The sequence below is a fragment of the Mobula birostris genome, chromosome 26 (genome assembly GCF_030028105.1).
Source record: "Mobula birostris isolate sMobBir1 chromosome 26, sMobBir1.hap1, whole genome shotgun sequence".
NCBI lineage: Eukaryota > Metazoa > Chordata > Chondrichthyes > Myliobatiformes > Myliobatidae > Mobula > Mobula birostris.
Window position 1 is genome coordinate 15,789,942 of NC_092395.1, and position 20,924 is coordinate 15,810,865.

Consider the following 20,924-nt stretch of genomic DNA (forward strand, 5'->3'; position numbering starts at 1 on the left):
AATCAGGGTGGAGAGGGTCAGCAATGTTAAATTCCTCTGTATTTTCATTTCTGAGAATCACTCCTGGGTCTAGCATGTAAGTACCATTGTGAAGGAAGCATGGCAGTGCTCCTACTTTCTTAGATGTTTGAGAAGATTCGGTATGTCATTAAAAACTTTGACAAACTTACATAGATGTAGGGTGGAGGGTATATTAACTGGTTGCATCACAGCCTGGTATGGAAACACCAATGCCCTTGAACAGCAACTTCTACAAAAAGTAGTGGATACAACTCCAGTCCATCACAGGGAACGATCTCTCTCTCCCCACCATTGAGCACATCTACATGAGACACTTGTTTCAGGAAAGCAACATCCATCACCAGGGGCCCCCACCACCCAGGCCATGCTGTCTTCTCACTGCTGCCATCAGGAAGAAGGCACAGGAGCCTTAGGACAAACACCACCAGGTTCAGGGACAGTTATTATCCCTCAGCCATCAGACTCTTGAACCAAAGGGGATAACTCCACTCATCCCATCACTGAACTCTTCCCATAACCTTGACTCCCTTTCAAGGATTCTTCATCTCATGTTCTTGATATTTATTGCTTATTTATTTATTAATTATCAGTTTTTTTGTAGTTGAATACTTTGTTGTCTGTCCGTCCCATTGGGTGCAACCTTTCATTGATTCTATTCTTAGATTTGCTGTGGGTGCATGCCCATCAGAAAACAAATCTCAGGGTTGTATATGTACGTTGATATTAAATCTACTTTGAACTTTGAAGTTTGACACAGTTGTGCTCACTGAACGGTACGAAACTACTTCATCACATTCCCTGTCTGCTGCAGAGCAGATCCACCAGACGCATCAGCGATCAAATGGCGAGTGGAGTCCTCAGCACTGAGTCTCATGGCACCAAGTTAAACAACCTTCCTATAGGTTACCATCTACCATCCTCTCTCAGCAGAAGATTCAGTGTTTCTAAATAATGAACAGCATAAAATGAAACATTGAATATCACCTTGGTGCAGAATACACCCTGCGTCCTCAAATCCTATTACCAGGGGTGTTTGCTGTTACTGCCAGAGACTAGGGTGGTTAAGTGATGAACGGCAATCTGCCAAACAGGGTAGAATCAGGATCAGAATCAGATCTATTATCACTGACATATGTCGTGAAATTTGTTGTTTTGTGGCAACAGTACAGTGCAATATATAAAATATGTTATAAATTAAAATATAATATCTATATAACAATCTATCTATATATATATATATATATATAGAGAGAGAGAGAGAGAGAGAGAGATTTACACAGTGGATTCAGGTTAATTGGACCATCAGTTAATTGGAGAAGCCAGTTATTTGGGAGAACTCTTAAAGAACAAAAACTAAATTGAGAAAATAGCCGAGATTCCCTTGGTTTATTTGGGACACTATGCCACTTACTTGACACAGGAAACTTTTGCTATACAGTTTCTAACTAATATTAGTCACATGCACTTGCATGGCCTTTAGACCCTACACCATTTTTAGAGCAATCAGTTTTTAAATAACATCAGTTGTGTGTGCTTGTCTTCAAAAATGGTGATTTTTGTCATAAATAGTTGGTGAGAAATAAGCAGTAGAGCAATTCGTTTTTGCTCTCTGCCGTTTCAAGCATTCGGGTTTAAGCAGAAATAGTCAGGAGTGAAAATGAAACCATTTCAATGAAAATGAAGATTTGAAGGATGCAGTTGTCTAAAGCATTATATGAAGGCAATCCATTATCCGCACTAGGTGTCTGCACTGATTTTGTTCGTTTACAGTCAATCGCAAGACCAAGGCAGATGAATTCCTCCATTGATAACTATTAGGAACTAATACACAGTTTTATAGTACTGTAGGGGTATTAGTAGTGTTCTAATTTGTTCTGTATTTCATTGAAAAGCATAAATTGTTACTCAGTTAAATGGTAGTTTGTCTTTTTTATACTTTTTATCTATTTCCATGAAACTGGATAAATGGGGCTTAATTGAGTCAAAATATACTGGTCCCAATGTGTTCAAATTAGCCAGTACCACTGTATATATAAATGAAATCTATAGAGTAAAAAGAGAGCAAAAATAGTAAGGTAGTATTCATGGGTTCACTGACCATTTAGAAATCTGGTGGAGGGTAAGAAGCTGTTCCTAAGACATCGAATGTGTGTAATCAGGTTCCTGTACCTCCTCCCTGATGGTTTTTGTTGTTCATCCATCGTTGACGTCGATGAGGACCTCGGCACCATAATGATGGTGTCGAGACTAGCGCGTGATTTGGATTTAAGTGAGGGAGAGTTGCGCAGCGTCAGCCTCACTCTCTCTTCCCAATTCCCATCTGGGTCCAGTGGCAAGACAGAGTCTAGACGGCTGGAGATGGGACTAGGCGCAGTGGACGACCAGGACACCTTCTGTATCTTGTTCTGCTGTACACGTTCCACAACGCTTGCAGAGACCGCCTTCTTGACCGTTGGACCTTCCATTGGTCTCATCCGCTCAATCCGCCGGAGTCTGTCTTCACATGCTGGGATAGACAACTCCCTATCTCACCGAGGGTTTGAGACCCGTCAGCTACCCTCACCTGGTTGAGCCGGCTTGTCGAAGCTGTTGCCCGGGGTGTGGCCGCTGTCGCATGCAAACAGCTACGAGGAGCCACAGGTGAGAGCTGAGTGCCAGGTGGGGACCAAAGGTGGACTAACCGCCCTGAAAAGGACGCGACATGTTCCCCCACCAGAGGTGCTACCCCTCCCTGACACCCCATATACCCTGATGATATTAATGAGGAGAGAGCATGTTCTAGTGAGTGAACCAACATAAGGAATAGGCCAATGACCTTGTCCTCATCAACCTACTGGTGACGGATGCTTCTACCCACGACAAACGCAATTCTTGCATGGTCCTCATGGACACAAGCTGCAGTTGTCAAATTGGCCACACCCGCCACCGTGCTGTTTGACTCTACAATTGTGCCAAATACGATAGATTTGGATCAGATCCGTCAATTCAAGTCTGTGCATTCATGAGGCGCCGGGGATGACCATCAGCAACAGAAGGGTACATCACCACAATCTGCAACATTATGTCCCAGTGCGTCCCATACTCAACAGACGGGATAACCCTTTTTTACTGAGGAGTGTAGCACTACCCAAAAATGTTTGAGATGCCAGCCCAGTGAAGTTTCAATACAATGTGCGAAGGAGTACATAATATTGAGAATGATATGATACTGATGCTGATGACTGTTACCAAGTCCCCCACCCTGCCCCTCCATGCATCAGGTGGCATGACACTGCCCTCTACCCTTCTCCTTCTTGGGGGTGGAGGTCGTGGGATTGGTAGGTGCTGTTGTTGTGTAACATCTGAGCATTTTGACAGCAGTATGTGCTGCAGCCACTGTGTACCAGTGGTATGGAGGGGCGTGTGGGAATGAATGTTCAGGGGGAGGATGGGCTATGCCCGGCAAAGTGTCTTCACTCCTCTCAGACTCAAAGTCAGGTCATCCTCACTTTTGGAAGTATTGCCTCAGGATCCTTGGTTGTATATGCCTTGCTCACTACTGCAAGATAAAGTCATAAGAACACACAGATGGTCCTGAAAAAGAAAATCAACTCATCTCTTACTTAAGTAGGCACATCTTATATTTCAATGGTGAACCCTAGTTTTATATTCCCCCACAATTCCCACCACATTTTTGTTAGTCCCCCCCTCCAATCTTCTAAACAGCAGCAGTCACAAGCATGTACACCCTTTCCTCATATGACAAAAGAGTAACAACATACTCTCAGTGGCTACTTTATTAGGTACACCCGCTTATTAACACAAATATCTAATCAGCCAATCATGTGGCAGAAAGTCAATGTATAAAAGCATACGGTCATGATCAAGAGGTTCTGTACAACACACACAAAAATGATGAAGGTACGCAGCAGGTCAGGCAGCATCTATGGAAATGAATAGATAGTTGACTCTTCAGGCCGAGACCATTCTTCAAGACTGAGTGGGAGGTTCAGTTGTTGTTCTGACCAAACATCAGAAAGGGGGAAAAACCTGTGATCTAAGTGACTTTGACCGTGGAATGATTGCCTGTGCCAGGCACGGTGGTTTGAGTATCTCAGAAACTGATGATCTCCTGGGGTTTTTATGCACAACAGAATCTAGAACTTACAGAGAATGGTACAAAAAAAAAACAAAGAAAGAAAGCCAATGAGCAGCAGTTCTGTGAATAAAAACACCTTGTTAATGAGAGAGGTCAGAGGAGAATGGTCAGACTGATTCAAGCTGATAGGAAGGTGATAGTAACTCAATGGCATGTTACAACAGTGGTGTGCAGAAGAGCATCTCTGAATGCCTGAATGCACAACACATCAAACCTTGAAGTGGACAGACTACAGCAGCAGAAGACCATGAACATACACTCAGTGACTACAGGAGGTACCTAATAAAGTGGCCTCTAACTGTAGATGGACAAGTTTTCAGACAAAATTTGCACAAACCCTGAAAATGCTGTATTCATGAGTAAAATCAAACTGCCCATTTTGATAGCAAACGTATTGTTGAACTCAAAACATATGTCAGAAATAGTCAATCATAAATACAAGTGATTCTGCAGATGCTGGAAATCCTGAGCAACGCATGCAAAATGCTGGAACAACTCAGCAAGTCAGACAGCATCTATGGAGGGGAATAAAACATCGATGTTTCAGTACAAGTCCTGATTAAGAGTCTCAGCCCAAAATGTTGTCTGTTTATTGGTAGATGCTGCCTGGACCTGCTGAGTTCCTCCAGCATTTTGTGCATTGCCAGAAGTAGTCAGCAGGTCAGGCAGAGATATAAATGCCTTTTCATTGCTGCCTGACTTGCTAATCATTTCCTGCATTTTCTGTCGTCTATTGCCCAATTTCAAAACAAGTTTAAACTGCTACACACCAAGTAGTTTCCCCTGGGCTCTGGGTTGAACCGTAACACATGTTCTGTTCATGTCAGTTAAGAAACATGTATATACCTGCTCTATGAAACCATACTTAGTACTTAATGACCAGTCTCACCACACTAAATTTGGATATTAAGTTATTTTGCCCTAAGGAACTGGGTCAATTCTGTGGCAGCATTGTTTCAGAAAGAACACTCTTTCTTCTAACAAATTTACTTGCTTTATTTATTTATAATTAAACTTTACTTGCATCTGTACTTTGCACTTCTTTGTTTACAGCGACAAAATCATATTTTTGTGGGAGGATACCTTATTTGGAACTTCAATTACCAAATGATATGAATGCATTTTTATGTACAGAAAAAAAAGCTACGAGGCAAAATGTAGCTAAAAGGTTGGAACCCAAACGCAGCCAATGGGCGGCAGGGAGTGCCGAGTCCCCCACGTGGGTTGGGTCGGACGAGCAGCGCTGCCATTGGTTGGCTGGGGGCTGGTAATTGACTAGTTGCGGTGAAAACATTAGATTTCAGTCCAGGAAACCGCGTGTCCCTGATCTCCCCCAGTGCAAAGTCTTCGATCAGTCGTGCCTTAGTTTTCCTTTTGATATTTATTTGCTAACTCTGTTTTCGCTCATCCCTTTCCTTTCTTTTCGCAAGGATTGCGGGTGATTTATTAATCTGCCTTTCTTGCACATTAGCCAGGAGGGGTAAAAAAAAGTATCCGACGTTACTGACAGATTTATGAGCCAATTGCGAACCATCGCCTCAAGGCTACATGATTTGATCCCGGTAGAGAAGAAGTGCTTGTTTGAATTAGTCCATTTGAACAAAGGGATCCGGGGGATGTACAACATCGTATTACACCGTTTGATCGCAGCTTTTTTTGGTGTGGGCTGTTACAATTCCTAAAGATTGCAGCTACCTGGACAAATTTTCTTCAGCAACAGAAATGTTTCCTCACAACCGCTCGTCGGTAAGTGACTTGATCGTTTTTTTCCCTCTGTCTCTAAATGGAAGGATATAGAGTCTCTACTTCGGTACATTACGACTGTCTTGATATATCGTGGCCTATTTTTCTCTCTCGCTCCCTCCCCCAACATGAAGCTTGAGTGCTACCAACACGGGGAAATGCTAATAGATGATTAGCACGGCGTGTGAGCCTCTAATAGTCCATTGTGAAAGCCGCGTTTGCTATGTAAATACTTAAAAAGCACCATGGTGGGAGTTATTTTTTTCTCTCTTCTGAGCATCGCCTTCTCTTCTCGAAAATGTCATTTTGTTTTTTGCACCGCCGCCGAATTGCTTTGCTGGGCTCTTAACTCAACTCCACACAAGTAAAAACTGTAGAAAATGGAGATGCGTTGTCACAGGGGGAGGGTGTGTGTGTGTGTGAGTGAGAGAGAGAGAGAGAGAGGAAAGCAGGCGCCGGGCAGTGGGTGAAGCAGTCGATTTTGAATACTATTATTCCACCCCCCCCCCACCCGCCCGCATTCGTGTGTGTTTGCACCATACGGCGAATCGATTTGGGATCTTGGATTTATTTTAAATTCAAAGAGCCAGCACCCACCCGCTCTCCCCGTTCCTACAGCCTCTTTCACTTTTATCCGAGGGGGGCATGTGCGGTACACGTGCGGGGCAATAAAGCGAGAGAAGCGCACTCGAATTACAGGGGATTGTTTACATTGGCATCCCGGGGTGGCTGAGGTCAGATAATTCTGGGTGCCTTTCGCTAAGCCGCTTAGGGAGGGGTTTCATTCCCCCCCCCACCACCCCCCTGTAAACCTTCAAACCTTTCATCCGTACTCCCCCTCACACACTCACGCCTCCCCTTATTAGCTGTCAGTCACGCTTGTTTATTTTTAATATATCGGGAATTTCTTTGCCCACCCCATTTTAGAAGATCACAGGCCAATTCTTAAACGGTGAAGAGGCTAAACCATCATGTTAGAGAAATGGCGAATGTTGCGGTTTTAAAAAAAACTGACTTCCTTATTGGACTGAGTTCCGTAGCGACGGAGAGCAGTAGTTACCCGTTTTATTTGCGCGTCCCCATCTTTTCCCTAAACTTGTACTATTTATTTCAACCCTATTGAAATAAATGGTTTTACTGGGGGTTTTTGCAATGCAATTCTTCGGTGTTTGGAGTGTCCTCCAAAGATCTTTTTATTTCTGAACGGCATGCAATATAATCCTAAACTACAGCGTCATTTGCCAAGTGTGTACATTGGCATCCGGCTCTACCTCCAACGTGGACCCCTCCCTTGTCTCCCTGGGGGGAAAAAAATGTTGCTTCTCTGACAGAAAAGTACTGGAGAGGCAGTCATGTCACCCAAAGGAGTATTGGTAAGACTGAAACCATTGTATTCAGTCCTTGTCACAAACTTTGTTCTCCAGCCGCCCACTTCATCATTCTCCCTGGTGATTATCTGAGATTAAACAAGATTGTTTACACCCTCGCTGGCATATTTGATTCCGAGTTAAGGTGGTGCCATAATTAAGGTTGCTATTTCCGCCACTGGAGTATTGTCGGGCTCTCCACCTGCCACTGTTCATCTGCTGTTCCTCTGTCATCTTTGGACCAACTCTTCTACTCTATTGCTTTAGTTCTGATCTCTTCAAAGCTGTTCCTTGCGCCCTAATGGACACTAAACGCTAATGCCTACTTTCTCTCTCACACACTGAACTTCTCGTTAAGCAACGAGTTGTTAACAAAATGCTCATGGTTTCAATTTCCACCATGACCATTCCTCCCCAGGGCTTTCCTCTGCCTCGTACGAATGTTCTAAAGCATCTACATTTAACCAAGTTTGCACGCCTTAAGTATTTCTGATTTTATTGTAATTATTCTGCCACTGATAGCCAAGGCACTGCCCCAGGCTAGAGCTTGCAGTTCTTCAGTTGCTTTTTACAACTGTGACTAAAATTTAGTTCAGTGCCCAGCTATCTTTGTGTGGCTTAGTGTCAAAATTAGTTTGCCAATGCTGAGATGGATACAGAAAGATGCTGTTGCAATGTCAAAGTCATTGAATTGTTTGGATGGTAATGCCAGATGTGTAGAGTAGTATCACTCCTTTGCGAATCAGGGAGGCAAAGTGAGGAATTAGGAGGCCATTCCGACTCACTTTCTCTGCACTAACTATTATTTTTAAAGTGTTTCCCAATCAGATCAGAAGATGGAGCAGAATTAGGCCATTCCATCATGGCTGATTTATTATCCCTCTCAACCCCATTCTCCTGCCTTCTCCCTGTAACCTTTGATGCCCTGGGATAAATTTCCTTGTTCTCCCAAATATCTCTGCAGACTTGTTCTTTAACACAATGTCTTTTTGAAGCTTGGGAAACATTTACATTTATTTTCCCCTGTAAACGTGCACATTTTTATTTTGTGACATGAGATCTTGCTGTTCTTTTGGCTCATTTGTAATATCCAAAACTATTTTGAATCTGGGATCTTGTTTCATATTTAGTTCCCAAATGCATCTATTTTGAGGCATTATACCCATGTACCAATGGTGAATTGAATGGTAATATGAGTAATATCCCCACATGTAGACTCCAGATTGACTGTTTCTCTTTCATATTGTGACACCAATACATGAGAAAATGCTGGAAAAGCGAAAGTAGTTTGTCCTCTATGGTCGTGGTAATCAAATGGCGCAATGGCTGTGGCATTGTATAGTCACTGACCATCAATCTCTGTCATTCTGTCTGTGTTTGCCCCAGGCAAGAAGCCAGGGTAAACCCAGTAGCAGATTGGTATGATACCCACATCCTTTCCCTGGATTGGAGGTGAGGCCAGATGACTGGAAAGTGTTGCTAATTCTTCTGCATAAAGAGTAACGGGTACCCTGATTTTCTCCAAGGTTCTGCATCTTGGGTTGATGGAGACTTCCTTTTATTTTTGCAGTAAGCTATATGGATGACAACTTGCATTTATAAAATCCTTAACCATAGCAACATGTTTCAAGGCATTTTACAAGGTTTGTCGTTGTTAAGAAAATGCTCATGGTTTCAAATTCCAGCGTCACCATGATCAAGGTAGTGTGGTGGTTAGTGAATTGGCTTTACTGCGCCAGCAATTACTGGTCAGGATTTGATTTATACTGCTGTCTCTAAGGAGTCTGTATGTTCTCCCTGTGACTGCATGGGTTTCCTCCAGGTGCTCCAGCTTCCCATATTCCAAAGATGCACCGTTAGGTCTAGTGAGGTGAGGACATGCTGTGTTGGTTCCAGACACTTGCAAACAATGCAGTAACATGTTCCACTGTATGTTTTGATGTACGTGTGATGATTAAAACTAATAATTATGCTTTGGTTTGAAACCCTGCTCTAGTGCAGAAGTGGGTCAGGTTAAAGTTCCATGAGTTTGGATCATAAGATATTGGAGCAGAAGTAGGCTCTTCAGCCCATCACGTCTGTTCTGCCATTCAGTCATGGGCTGATCCAATTCTTCTAGTCATCCCCACTCCCTTGCCTTTTCCCAATACCCTTTGATGCCCTGGCTAATCAAGAACCTATCTATTTCTGCCTTAAATGCACCCAATGATTTGGCCTCCACAGCCGCTTGTGGCAACAAATTCCACAGATTTACCACTCTCTGTCTAAAGTAATTTCTCTGCATCTCTGTTCCAAATGGACGTCCTTCAATCCTGAAGTCGTGCCCTCTTGTCCCTGACTCCCCTACCATGGGGAATTTGAAGGAAGTTGGGGAATAAAGGTTAGGTTTGGAATTCAGGGAGGGTGTATGGAAGCAGAGGGAGAAATATTCTACGAGAACCTACCAATGACAGGTGCCTAATACCCAGCCCCAAATCTGGTACTTGCTCTGGCAAGACACCTTCAGGGAACACCAAAGCCGGGTGCAGAGAACATTTGACATCAAACATCTTAAGAAGTTGGCAATGAGTTTTAAGTACAAATTTAGCAGGATGGCAATGAAATGGTTTGTAGAGGGAGTTCAAATGTTTAGGCCCTCTGCAACAGAAGGCAACATAGCCAAATGTAGACTGCAACTAGAGGAGATCTGGGAAGCTCATAGGATTGATGGTACATATCTGATAGGATTTGAGTAATGGGATAAGAATTTTGAAAGCAAGGGCAGATGAATGTATGGATCACTGTCTAATCGCCTGAGGCCATGTTTGAAAGATATAGTTTAATTTAAAATCTTCTCAATTAACCTGACATTGATTATTGAGCTGTCTGCATTACAAGGTGATATTCTGGAAGACTGACAGAAATATAATTTTTTTTATTGTTTACCTGAAGCATGTTGAAATGTTCTTTTGAAGGATCTGGGCCCTAAATGTTGACTCTTTATTCTTGTGCATTGATGTTGTCTGTCCTGCTGAGTTCCTCCAGCATTTTGTTTGTGAGTGCTGATCCAGATTTCCAGCATCTGAACAATCTCTTGTGGTTATGCTGAAACATCTCATTGTATTGTGCCTCACTTGCTCCCTTTGATTGTAATGGCTATTTACAGTGGCCACTTTATTGCGTACATCCTGTACCTAATAAAGTGACCATGGAATGTGTGTCTGTGGTCTTCTGCTGTAGCCTATCTACTTCAATGTTTGTCATGGTTGTTTTTGTTAACTGTTGCCTTCCTGTCAGCTTGAACCAGTCTGGCTATTCTGACCCCTCTCATTAACGAGGTGTTTTCTCCCATGGTCTGTCACTCACTGGGTGGTTGTTTTTGTTTTGCACACCATTCTCCATAAACTCTAGAGATTGTTGTGTGTGAACATCCCAAGAGATCAGCAATTTGAGATGCTCAAGCTACCCTGTCTGGCACCAACATCATTCGGATCACGTTTCATCCCCATTCTGATGTTTGCTCTCAACAACAACTGAACCACACGCTTTTATGCATTCAGATGCCGCCACGTAACTGGCTGATTTGATATTTGCATGAAATGAGCAGGAGTATCTAATAAATTGGCCACCGAGTACAGTTGCAGGACCAAGAACTGGGCTTGGCAAAAGGTGGGTGGAATGAGAGAATATGTTGGGAATCTCTGCACTAGGCATCCTGGTGTCATTCTGAGGCAAACTGGTGGGGGGGGGGGTGGTTTGCTGGGTGTGGAAGCAAAAATGTTTACATGTTGCATTTTGTCACGGGCAATTTCTTAATAGATGTATTTGCCCAATGAAGTCTTCATGCATTTTGTGCATATGTTGCTTGTACAGGAAGGAAAATGCCAGCGTGAATGGATGCCAACTCTGGAAATGTTGTTATGTAAACGAAACCATCTGGGTGGATTGAATGTATTTGCATGAAATGTGTGAATTTGCATGTATTCAAAGCGAAACAAAGTTTGATAAGTTTCTGTTTTTAATCTTGCGGTTTTATTTGAGTGATTGAATTAATCATGAGGTGACTTTTTTTTATCCATTTTGCCACTGTTCCTTTTGCTTTGTTTCCCCAAACTGGCTTGAAGAATTTTGTTTGATACCACCGGTTCGAATCGGCTGTACTCCCGGACCTCTGTTACTTCACTGATTATATTTGTGTAATTTCGCCCACACTTTTGCAGCTTTCCATTTTGGGTTTGATGAAGCTTCGGGCTTTCAATGGAACTGACCTCTTCTGAGCTCAAAGGAGGTTTGATTTCCTGCCAGAATGTTCCCCAAGCTCTTATGTCTTCCAGCTGCTGAAGAGGTGTTCCCTTGTCACCCTCACAAAACTTTAAACTCACTAATCCTTTACGTTTTAAACCCTTTTCCCTTTGATCTGTTATACTTTTCTTTCCAAATGCACCCCACCTTCCCCTGCTATATTGTTAGCTTCTTTACTGAGGATGATAGCTGGAATGCACTGCCAAGGCTTGTGGTAGAGGCAGATGGCATAGGAGTGTTTCGGAGACTCTTGGATAGTCAAAGTATATTATCACAGTATGTATGTTTTGCCAAATACCACCTTAAGATTCATTTTCTTACTTCAGGGAAATGAAGTACAATAGAATTTATGAAACAATTATACATTTAAACAATACTTAAACCCATCACTCCTACTGAGGCAGATAGCAGCTCACCAGAGTCCTTTATTCCGAACCGGTCTTTCAAGTTGCTGCAGGTGCAGCCCATCTTCAAAGCTCCTTCCTCTCCCTAAGATGAAGTCTTTGGAGCTTATGGTGGTGTTTCTGTAGCACTGGGTTTTTGATGGATGGGGTTTGCTAACCCTGTACCCTGTCTTCCTTTCGCAACCGGTCTTGGGACTGTTGGGTGCTGGTGAAACTTGTACACCATTGTGTAAAAAGTCTCGGGTGTGTGTTTGTAAATCTGGCAGGAGCAAAGGATGGTGAGGGAGGAGCACCATGGGAGGGGTGTGGGATAAGTGACAGGGAAGGAGTTCCTGGAATGGGGGGTGGCACAGGTGCAGGCATATCCAGCCCTGAGCGCCAGCAGGGTTATTTGATTCCGAACAATTGGTTTATTGATCTTTACGGAATATATCTCTAGTGCTTCTTGCTCCCTTCCTGTGTTTCCCAACCATGAATCCCCTCTCCCTGCCCCCTTCCCACTCATTTCACGATGGAGACACGTATCAGAATCGCGTTTCTCATCTCTCACATATGTCATGAAATTTTTTTTATGCGGCAGCAGTACAGTGCAATGCATAACATCACTACAGTCTGTGCAAAAGTCTTCAAGGACTTTTGTACAGTACTACATAAAAACTGACAAAAGACAAATTTTGAATAGGCAGGTGAAGATGCAGAAAAGGGAGGGATATGGTCAAATGTGAAGTGTGGTTGGATTAATTAGGAGTCTCTGGTTTTGGTTGGGCACAACAGCATGTGACATTGTTACCGCTCAGTTTCCTCTATCTGTGCTTTTCAGCCAGGGCTGTTGGAAACTTTTGAAAGGTAAGGACCAAGGTAGTTTTTAAAATGTCCCTCTCTTCTGGTGCCCACAGTGTCTATTGTTGATACCAGTTCAGTGAACGGAGATCCAGGGTGAAACTAGAAGTCTTTAACGTCATGCTGCTTATTACAGGTACAAAAAAAATGTTTATAAGCATTTTGCCCAAACAAGTGGGACGTGCTCAGGTAGACAACTTGGTGGGCGTGGATGAGTTGGCTTGCAGTCAATTTCTGTTCTGCATAACTCTTAGGTGTCACAGGACACGCCTACAGTGTACCTTGGTAGGGTGCAGTTTACCAGCCAATCCATAATGTGTTAATAGAAATACTGGAGAATACAAAAGCAGCATCAGCACTAATTTAATACTGGGTTAACTCGTGAAACGGTTGACAAATGCAATAGGCCTCATTTGTAAGATCAGCACACACAAAATGCTGGAGGAATTCAGCGGGTCAGGCAGCATCTATGGAAATGAATAAACAATCAATGTTTTGTGCCGAGACCCTGAGACCCTTATTTAAGACTGGGAAGACGGGGAAGAGGTCAGAATAAGAAGGTTGGGGGTGGGGTAGTACAAGGTAGAAGGTGATGGGTGAAGCTAGGTGTTTGGGGGGGGTGGAAAATGAAGTGGAAAGGTGATGGGTAGAAAAGGTAAAGAGCTGGAGAAGGAGGAATGTCAACTGTTTATTCATTTCCACAGATGTTGCCTGACCTGCTGAGATCCTCCTGCATTTTGTGTGTTGCTTTGCATTTCCAGCATCTGCAGAATTTCTTGTGTTCTTATTTGCAAGATGTTCACCAGCCGCTGCAATTCTTTGTAATGAGTGGTGAATAGATTTAATTCTCTGAAACCAAAACAGCGGAACCAGTGATCTGAAACTCAGTAGGTTAGATTTGCAGTTATTTTACAGCAGAGTTTCATTTAGTAGTAAGCGATGAGTGACTTTCATAAATACCTACTCAGATCATTCGTCATGTTTCAGGTATAACTAATAGAACAGCTTTTTTTTTCCCTGGTTTAGGTTATTTTTTTTTTGGTTCCTTCTTGGGACACAAGAACTCGTACTTGCTATATATTTCATTTGCCCTCGGAATTGACCAGCATGCAGAGGGTAGTTTATGGTAAGCCTTAGACTCAGTCCTACACCACAGAAACAGGCCTGTTGGCTCACCTAATCAGTGCTAGCCTTGACCTCTGCCTTGTCCTGTCTACCTGAACGGTAACCCTCCACTCCTCTCCCTTCCATGTACCTATCCAAACCCTTCTCAAATGTAACAATTGATCACTCATCTACCACTTTGCTGAGGCTTGTTCCACAGTCAGACCATCCTCTGAGTGAAGGAATTCATGCTCGGACACCCCTTAAATATTTCCCCTTTCACTCTAAGCCTAAGATCTCAAGTTCTAATCTTTAGCCAGAGGGTGGTGAATCCGTGGAATTCATTGCGACGGGTAGCTGTGGAGGCCAAGTCATTGAGTATATTTAAAGCAGAGGTTGATAGTTTCTTGATTAGTAAGGGTGGCAAAGGTTAAGGGGAGAAGGCAGGAAAATCATTTTGAGGGAAATAAAGCCTTACTCATGGGTATAGACCAGACTTTGATTTCCTTTCCACGCAGCGATCTAGATGGATTTTTCACAAGCCGTCATCATTACTGATGTTGCACTTTAGATTTAATTACTTGTATTTAAAGTCCCCAGTTACAGTAGTGGGATTTGAACTTTTCCAAATCAATGGTGCAGGTCTTGATGTAAGTCAAGTCTAAATTATTTTTAATTTTTTTTTTTTTTTTTTTTACAAGTGTCAAATTTGTGAAGTTGAGTAATCTGTCGACGGTTTGCCTCTGAGAGCAGGTCACAGATTCAAGTCCAGACTTAGAAAATGAGCCAAGTCTTGGGTTTGCCATTTTAGCATAATCCTGAAGACGTGTGATTAATGTTAGGGCTCCAGGCCATTGTATGCCACCACCCACACCTTTGTTTCCCCTGCCAGTAGGTGTTCAAATGGAGGAAACCTGGAAGAATTATCTTAATCAGAAAGAGTTTGTTCTGTATAAGCAGTAATTGGGTGGGGTGAGGAAGAGTACAAAGCTGTGGGTTTGATAGACTCCCTCCATATGTGACTAATCAGAGTTCTTAATCTGGAAATGAGGTTAAAACCCCAGCGTCAAGGAGCTTCGCTGTGCTTTGATCAAGCAGTTTGATCTTTTGGGGGGGGGGGTAGGGGGGAGGAGGTCAGATGTTGCCTTTGTCTCGACTGGGTTTAAACTTGGATTGTCTATCAACATCACATTACCTGCTGAGGAGTTTTATTTTATTTGTATATAGAGATACGTTGTGGAATAGGCCCTTCCAGCCCTTCAAGTTACACTGGCCAGCAGTCCCCTGAATTTACCCTAGCCTAGACACGGGACAGTTTACAATAACCAATTAATCTACCAACCAGTACATGCTTGGATTGTGGGAGGAAACTGGAGCACCTGGAGGAAACCCACGGGGAGACAATACAAACTCCTTACTGGCAGCAGTGGGAATTGAACCTGGGTTGCTGGTACTGTAAAGCGTGCTGACTGCTATGTTACCACGCTGTATTAAGAGATACAGCACAGCAGCAGGCCCTTGTGACCAATTACGCCCATGTGATCAAAGTCTTTGGATTGTGGGTGGAAACTGAAGCACTTGGAGGAAAAGAGGAGACTGTACAACTTACTAACAGTGGGTGGGGGGAATTGAACCCCAGTTGCTGATGTTGAAATAGCATTACACTAACTGCTATGTCACCATGCCATCCCTTTTCAGTTTAACACCAGGGGTTTGGATTACACAGGGCGAGGCCTCTCCAGCCACGTGATACTGAGGCTCCTGTATCCTGGTCTTGATTCGCAGAGACTTTGTGCCTCATCTTTGTCCTACTGCTTAGAATGTGTCAGCCTGTAGTATTTGATCATGCATAACTCCTTGTAATGTATCAACATACAGCTTGGACTTTGTCAGCCTGTAGCAATTGGTTACGCATAACTCCCTGAAACTAATACGGTGGCACAGTAGCATAGTGGCTAGCACAATGCTAGACTGTCCCAGTGACCCAGGTTCCTTTCTCACTGCTGCTTGTATGGAGTTTTTACGTTCTCCCCATGACTGCGTGGGATTCCGCTGGGTGCTGCAGTTTCCTCCCACAGTACAAAGACCTGCTGGTTGGTAGGTGAAGTGGTCATTGTAAATTGTCTTGTGATTAGGCTAGGATTAAATCAAGGCATTGCTGGGTGGTGCAGTTCTAAGAACCAGCAAGGCCACCGGCTCACTATCTCAATAAATAAATATAGGCCTACAATTTGGAATGCGTCAGCCTGTAGCAATTAGTTACACAACTCCTTGCACTGGCAGCATAACTCCTTGCAACATATAGTCCTACGGCTTGGAATGTGGCAGTTTGTAGCATTTGGTTACACATAACTCCTTGATCTGGAAGACTAGTGTGGACAGACCAAAGAGCAGATTATCCAAGCTGATAATCTTCCATCAGAAAGGATTGGTTCTGGCCCCCAATTTATTAAACAGGAATGATTACAGACGAGGCCTTTACAGAGGCCAATAAATCATCAACCAAATTCCATGAACCTGAAGTCATGCATTGGCCCATACTGAGTAAGGAAAGCATATTTCCATTGTCACCATAACAGAAAAGAATTCTTAAACTGTGTTCTAAACTTTTAAGAGTAAATGAATTTAAATCCCTTGTATCTATTTTTTTCGGACGATTTCCCTCCACGCCTCTCTGACGTAGTGGGGAACCACGTACGAGGCAAGTTACAGCAGTGGTTTGCCATTGCCTTCTGCTGGGTGAGTTTCCAAAGAGATCACCAGCTCGTAACCCAGCACGGATGGAAAGTGTGCAGGGGAGCTGTCTGGATTCGAACTCTAGACCTTTTGTCCTGAAGTCCGGCACTGATGCCACTACGCCACCAGGTGGGTCCTTGTATCTATATTGGAGTGCAAATTCATCCAGGATCATTAGGAGATCCCATTGTAATGAGTTGGGGTTTGCATCCCCAAAAATAACTGTTAGGTGGTGACAGAGGGTTTGTTTGTGACGTGCAGGACCTTGCTGTTGACGTCACCAAGCCTTGCATAATCTGTATCTGATAATGGCAATGATGAAAGGTGAATCTATCACAAGAGTCTTACTGTTGTAGCATCACCCACATCTGGAACTGGGCACGTCTGGAAGCATCTACGGAGGGAAATTAATTGTCGACTTTTTGGGCTGAGACCCTTCAGGACTGGAAAGGAAGGGAGAGGAAGCCAGAATAAGGGTGAGGGAGGAGTGTAAACAGACAGGTGATAGGTGAAGCCAGGTGAGGGAGAAGGTGGGTGAGTGGGGGAGGGGAAATGATGTGAGAAGCTGAGAGGTGATAGGTGGAAGAGGCAAAGGGCTGAAGAAGAGATCCTCTGATTGAGGACCGTGGAATAAAGAGGAAGTGGGGAGCCCGAAGGAAGTGAGTGGCATGTTAGACTTGCTATTGTAACGTATCGGGCTTCTGTGCAGCAAGGATGTCAATTGTAAACCGCAAGGTGTGGAGGTTATGCTTCTGTGTAGTTTGAATGAAAACGGTTGAAGAGCCTGGCATCATGTATTGGTTTAAAAGCTAGCCATTGGGGTTTATAGAAATGATCAGTGTGACATGAAACTATATTGCCTTGCTGTTGGTGCAGTTTCTGTACTTGTTTTAATTTGGTGAATTCTGTGGGCAGGGATGGAAACTCCCTTTGAGGATAATACGTGAAGCAAGTCAGTGAAGACAGTTTCTACTATGACTGAATGAACAATTAAAATCTTAGTTTAATGCTGTTGCTGTGCTATTTTGCCCAAGTGCCTTTTATGAGCATTGACGAACAACTTGGCCGTGGGTGGTATCAAGAAACACTTGGGTATCTTTATTCCTGCACTTTTCCCAATGAGTGTGACTAAATTTCAATTAACAAAACTATTTTTTTAACGCTGATTCACCATCTGCCAGTTAACTGCAGTGATGACTGGCTTTGTGGCTCTGCACCCACTTTCATTAATTTCAGTTGTTTGATTTGTTTTGCTTTCCCTGCTCATTGGGTGTTTGGTCTTTTTCTAAATAGGTTCTTTTGGGTTTCTTTGTGGCTCCCATAAAGAGACGAATCTCAAGATTGTATGTAGTGTAATACATTAAATGTACTTTGACTTTGAACTTCTAGGGTCTGATCCTTTAACTGATAGTAGGTGGGATTGACTAGATTCTCCTAATGAATTTGCACCCCAATGCCGATATTTTATATTAAAAAAAAACATTTACTCTTAATAAATTTGGAATATAATAGCCTTTTCAGTGGTGACAATGAAAATGTGCTTTTCTTACTTGGTCTAGGCCAATGTGTTTTCAGGTTCATGGAATTTGGTTGATTTTTTTTGCCCTCTGAAAAGACCACAAAACATAGGAGCAGAATTAGACCATTCAACCTGTCGAGTCTGCTCCATCGTGGCTGATCCTGGATCCCACTCGACCCCATACACCTGCCTTCTCGCCATTTCCTTTGATCCCCTGACCGATCAGGGAAACAATCAGCTTCCGCCCCAAATATATGTACAGACTTTGCTTCCACTGCAGTCTGTGGCAGAACATTCTATCGATTTACTACTCTCTGGCTTAAAAAAAAATCCTCCTTATCTCTGCTGTAAAGGGTTGCTCCTCGATTCTGAGGCTGCACCCTGTAGTTCTGGATACCCCCACCATTGGAAACAACCTGTCCACATCCACCCTATCTAGTCCTTTCAGTGTTCGATAGGTTTCAATGAGATCCACCCCCCCCCACCCGCATTCTTCTAAATTTCAGCAAGTATAGACCCAAAGCTGCCAGATGTTCCTCATATGTTACCCCTTCATCCTCATGAACCTGCTTTGGACTCTCTCCAATGACAACACCTACTTTCTGAGTAATGGAGCCCGGAACTGTTAACAATACTCCTAGTGTGGCCTGACTTGTCTTGTGAAGGCTCAGCATTATCTCCTTTTATATTCCATTCCCCTTGAAATAAATGCCAACACTGTATTTGCAAAGGTAGCATAGCGGTTGGCACAGTTGCTTCACGGTGCTAGCGATCATCAATTGGTGTTCAGATCCAATGCAAACCTGTAAGGGGTTAGTACCTTCCCCCTGTGACCATGTGGGTTTCCTCTGGGTGCTCTAGTTTCCTCTTTCATTCCAAAGACGTACAGTTAGAATTACTGAGATGCGGGCATGCAGTGTTGGCACAGGAAATGTGACTCTTGAGGGCTGCTTCCTACACAATCCTTGGGCCCTGTTGCTCGTTGACTCAAACCTACTCCTTTCACTATGTCTCGACATGCCGTACATGTGCCAAATAAAGCTAAATTCATCGCTAGTCTGTGGCTCATTTCTGCTCAAATGCCTTGGCCAGAAGCAATGGTCCAGGATCAGTTCACATCTCAAAATGGGGAGCAACTTGGTGCAATCCACTGGGGACTGGATAATAAAAATAATCGTCCTGTAATTGATCAATACATAGCTTTTTTTTTTAAAAACACAAATTCCCAGAAATCTTGCTGCATTGCTCCAACTGGTCTAGTAGCTGGTTCTACATCTTCACCATACTTTGAGGAGTTTAGAACAATTCCTAACCTATTGAATTTCTTGAATAAAATGTTTATTTGGTCTCCTGACTTATTCTGTATCTTATTTTACCGACCTCCTGTTTGGTCATCCCTGAACCTTCGCTGAAGATGTGCCTAGCTTTTGCATAACTCTCCTCAGCCTTTTAAATCTTTTCTGCACTCTCTCCCGTGTATCTGCATCTGTAAGAGGGAAATTATAGAAGTGGAATTGGGTATCACTGATAGATGTTGTGAAATTTGTTTTGCAGCAGCAAAGTGCAATAAATAAGATTGTAGTTTATAATGATGCATTAAAAAACAGTGCAAAAAGTGAGGTAGTGTTCATGGTTCATTCAAAAATCTGACAGTAGAAGGAAAGGAACTGTTTCTAAAAAGTTGAGTGTGTATCTTCAGGCTCCTGTCCTGCCTGCTTCCCCGATGGTACCAGTGAGAAGAGGGGATGGTGAGGGTCCTTAAACTTGGATGCAGCCTTTTGAGGCTTTGTCTATTGAAGATGGTGGAGAGGCTAGTGTCTGTGATGGAGCTGACTGAGTTCACAATTCTCTGCAGCTTTTTCCAATCCTGTGCATTGGCGTCTCTATACCAGATGTTGATGCAGCCAGTCGGAATGCTGTTCACTGTACATCTGTAGAAATTTGCTAGAGTCTCTGGTGACATTAACAAATCCTCTCAAACTCCTAATGAAATGTAACTTTGGCGTACCACCTTCATTATTGCATCAATCTGTGGGCACAGGATAGATCTTTGGAGATGTTGGAATTTTGTGCTGCCTTATAAGATTCAACGTTGTCATATAATGATTCAGCATCTTTATTAATTGACTGCAGACTTGAGATTGTGATCTCTGGAGTGTGATTACATTATTCTAAATCTCATTCTCTCTAGGTACCGCCGTCCGCCACCCCAGCTGCCTCATCCCAAACTTTGAAATTTACCTTCCCAGAAACTTTGGATCGGATTAAAGAGGAATTCCAGTTTCTACAGGCACAGTACCACAGGTAAGAATGGCTGGTGCACTTAGGCTAAATACACTCAACCCATCTACCTGTGTTACAAGCATTGTCTCAAAGCTGTTGTACAACTATTTGGCACAAGGGGGCACTGTTTTCTCATGCCATGGCCTAGAAATAATTTTATTTGTTGAATAAAAGAATGTTTTGATGATTCAAAATATGAAGAAGATGCTGTTTTCCCCCTCAGTCTCCCCCTTCCAGCTCCCTTGTTTATGTGGCTTTGAGAAAAGGTCAATTTACATGTTCCTGACTTTGGATGCTTACTCCCAGTTTTTTTTTGAAATTGAAATCTCAAAACTGACCTTTCCTATTCCAGATTATCATTAATCCACACATGTAAAAGACAAAAAGGCGTTTGTTTCACTTAAAAGCTCAGTGTTCTAGCATTATTGGAATGTACACAGCACTTGTGACGCAGCTGTGTATATCATTCAAAGGGTTTTTTTTATGTT

The 20,924-nt window shown here is 43.1% G+C and overlaps 1 protein-coding gene across 3 annotated transcripts in view; it reads left to right on the top strand.

Annotated features, from left to right (window-relative positions):
• The first annotated feature begins 5,450 nt into the window (after positions 1-5,450).
• Positions 5,451-20,924, top strand: part of LOC140188100 (transducin-like enhancer protein 4) — a 196,995-nt gene continuing 181,521 nt past the window's right edge. For 2 of the 3 annotated variants that reach the window (XM_072244055.1, XM_072244056.1), the window contains exons 1-2: positions 5,451-5,905; positions 20,345-20,457. In XM_072244055.1, the coding sequence (XP_072100156.1) occupies positions 5,882-5,905; positions 20,345-20,457 (137 nt within the window). In that variant the 5' untranslated portion in view covers positions 5,451-5,881. Of the gene's footprint in view, positions 5,906-20,344; positions 20,458-20,924 lie in introns of those variants that run through there. The other variant, XM_072244057.1, reaches the window with a different exon arrangement.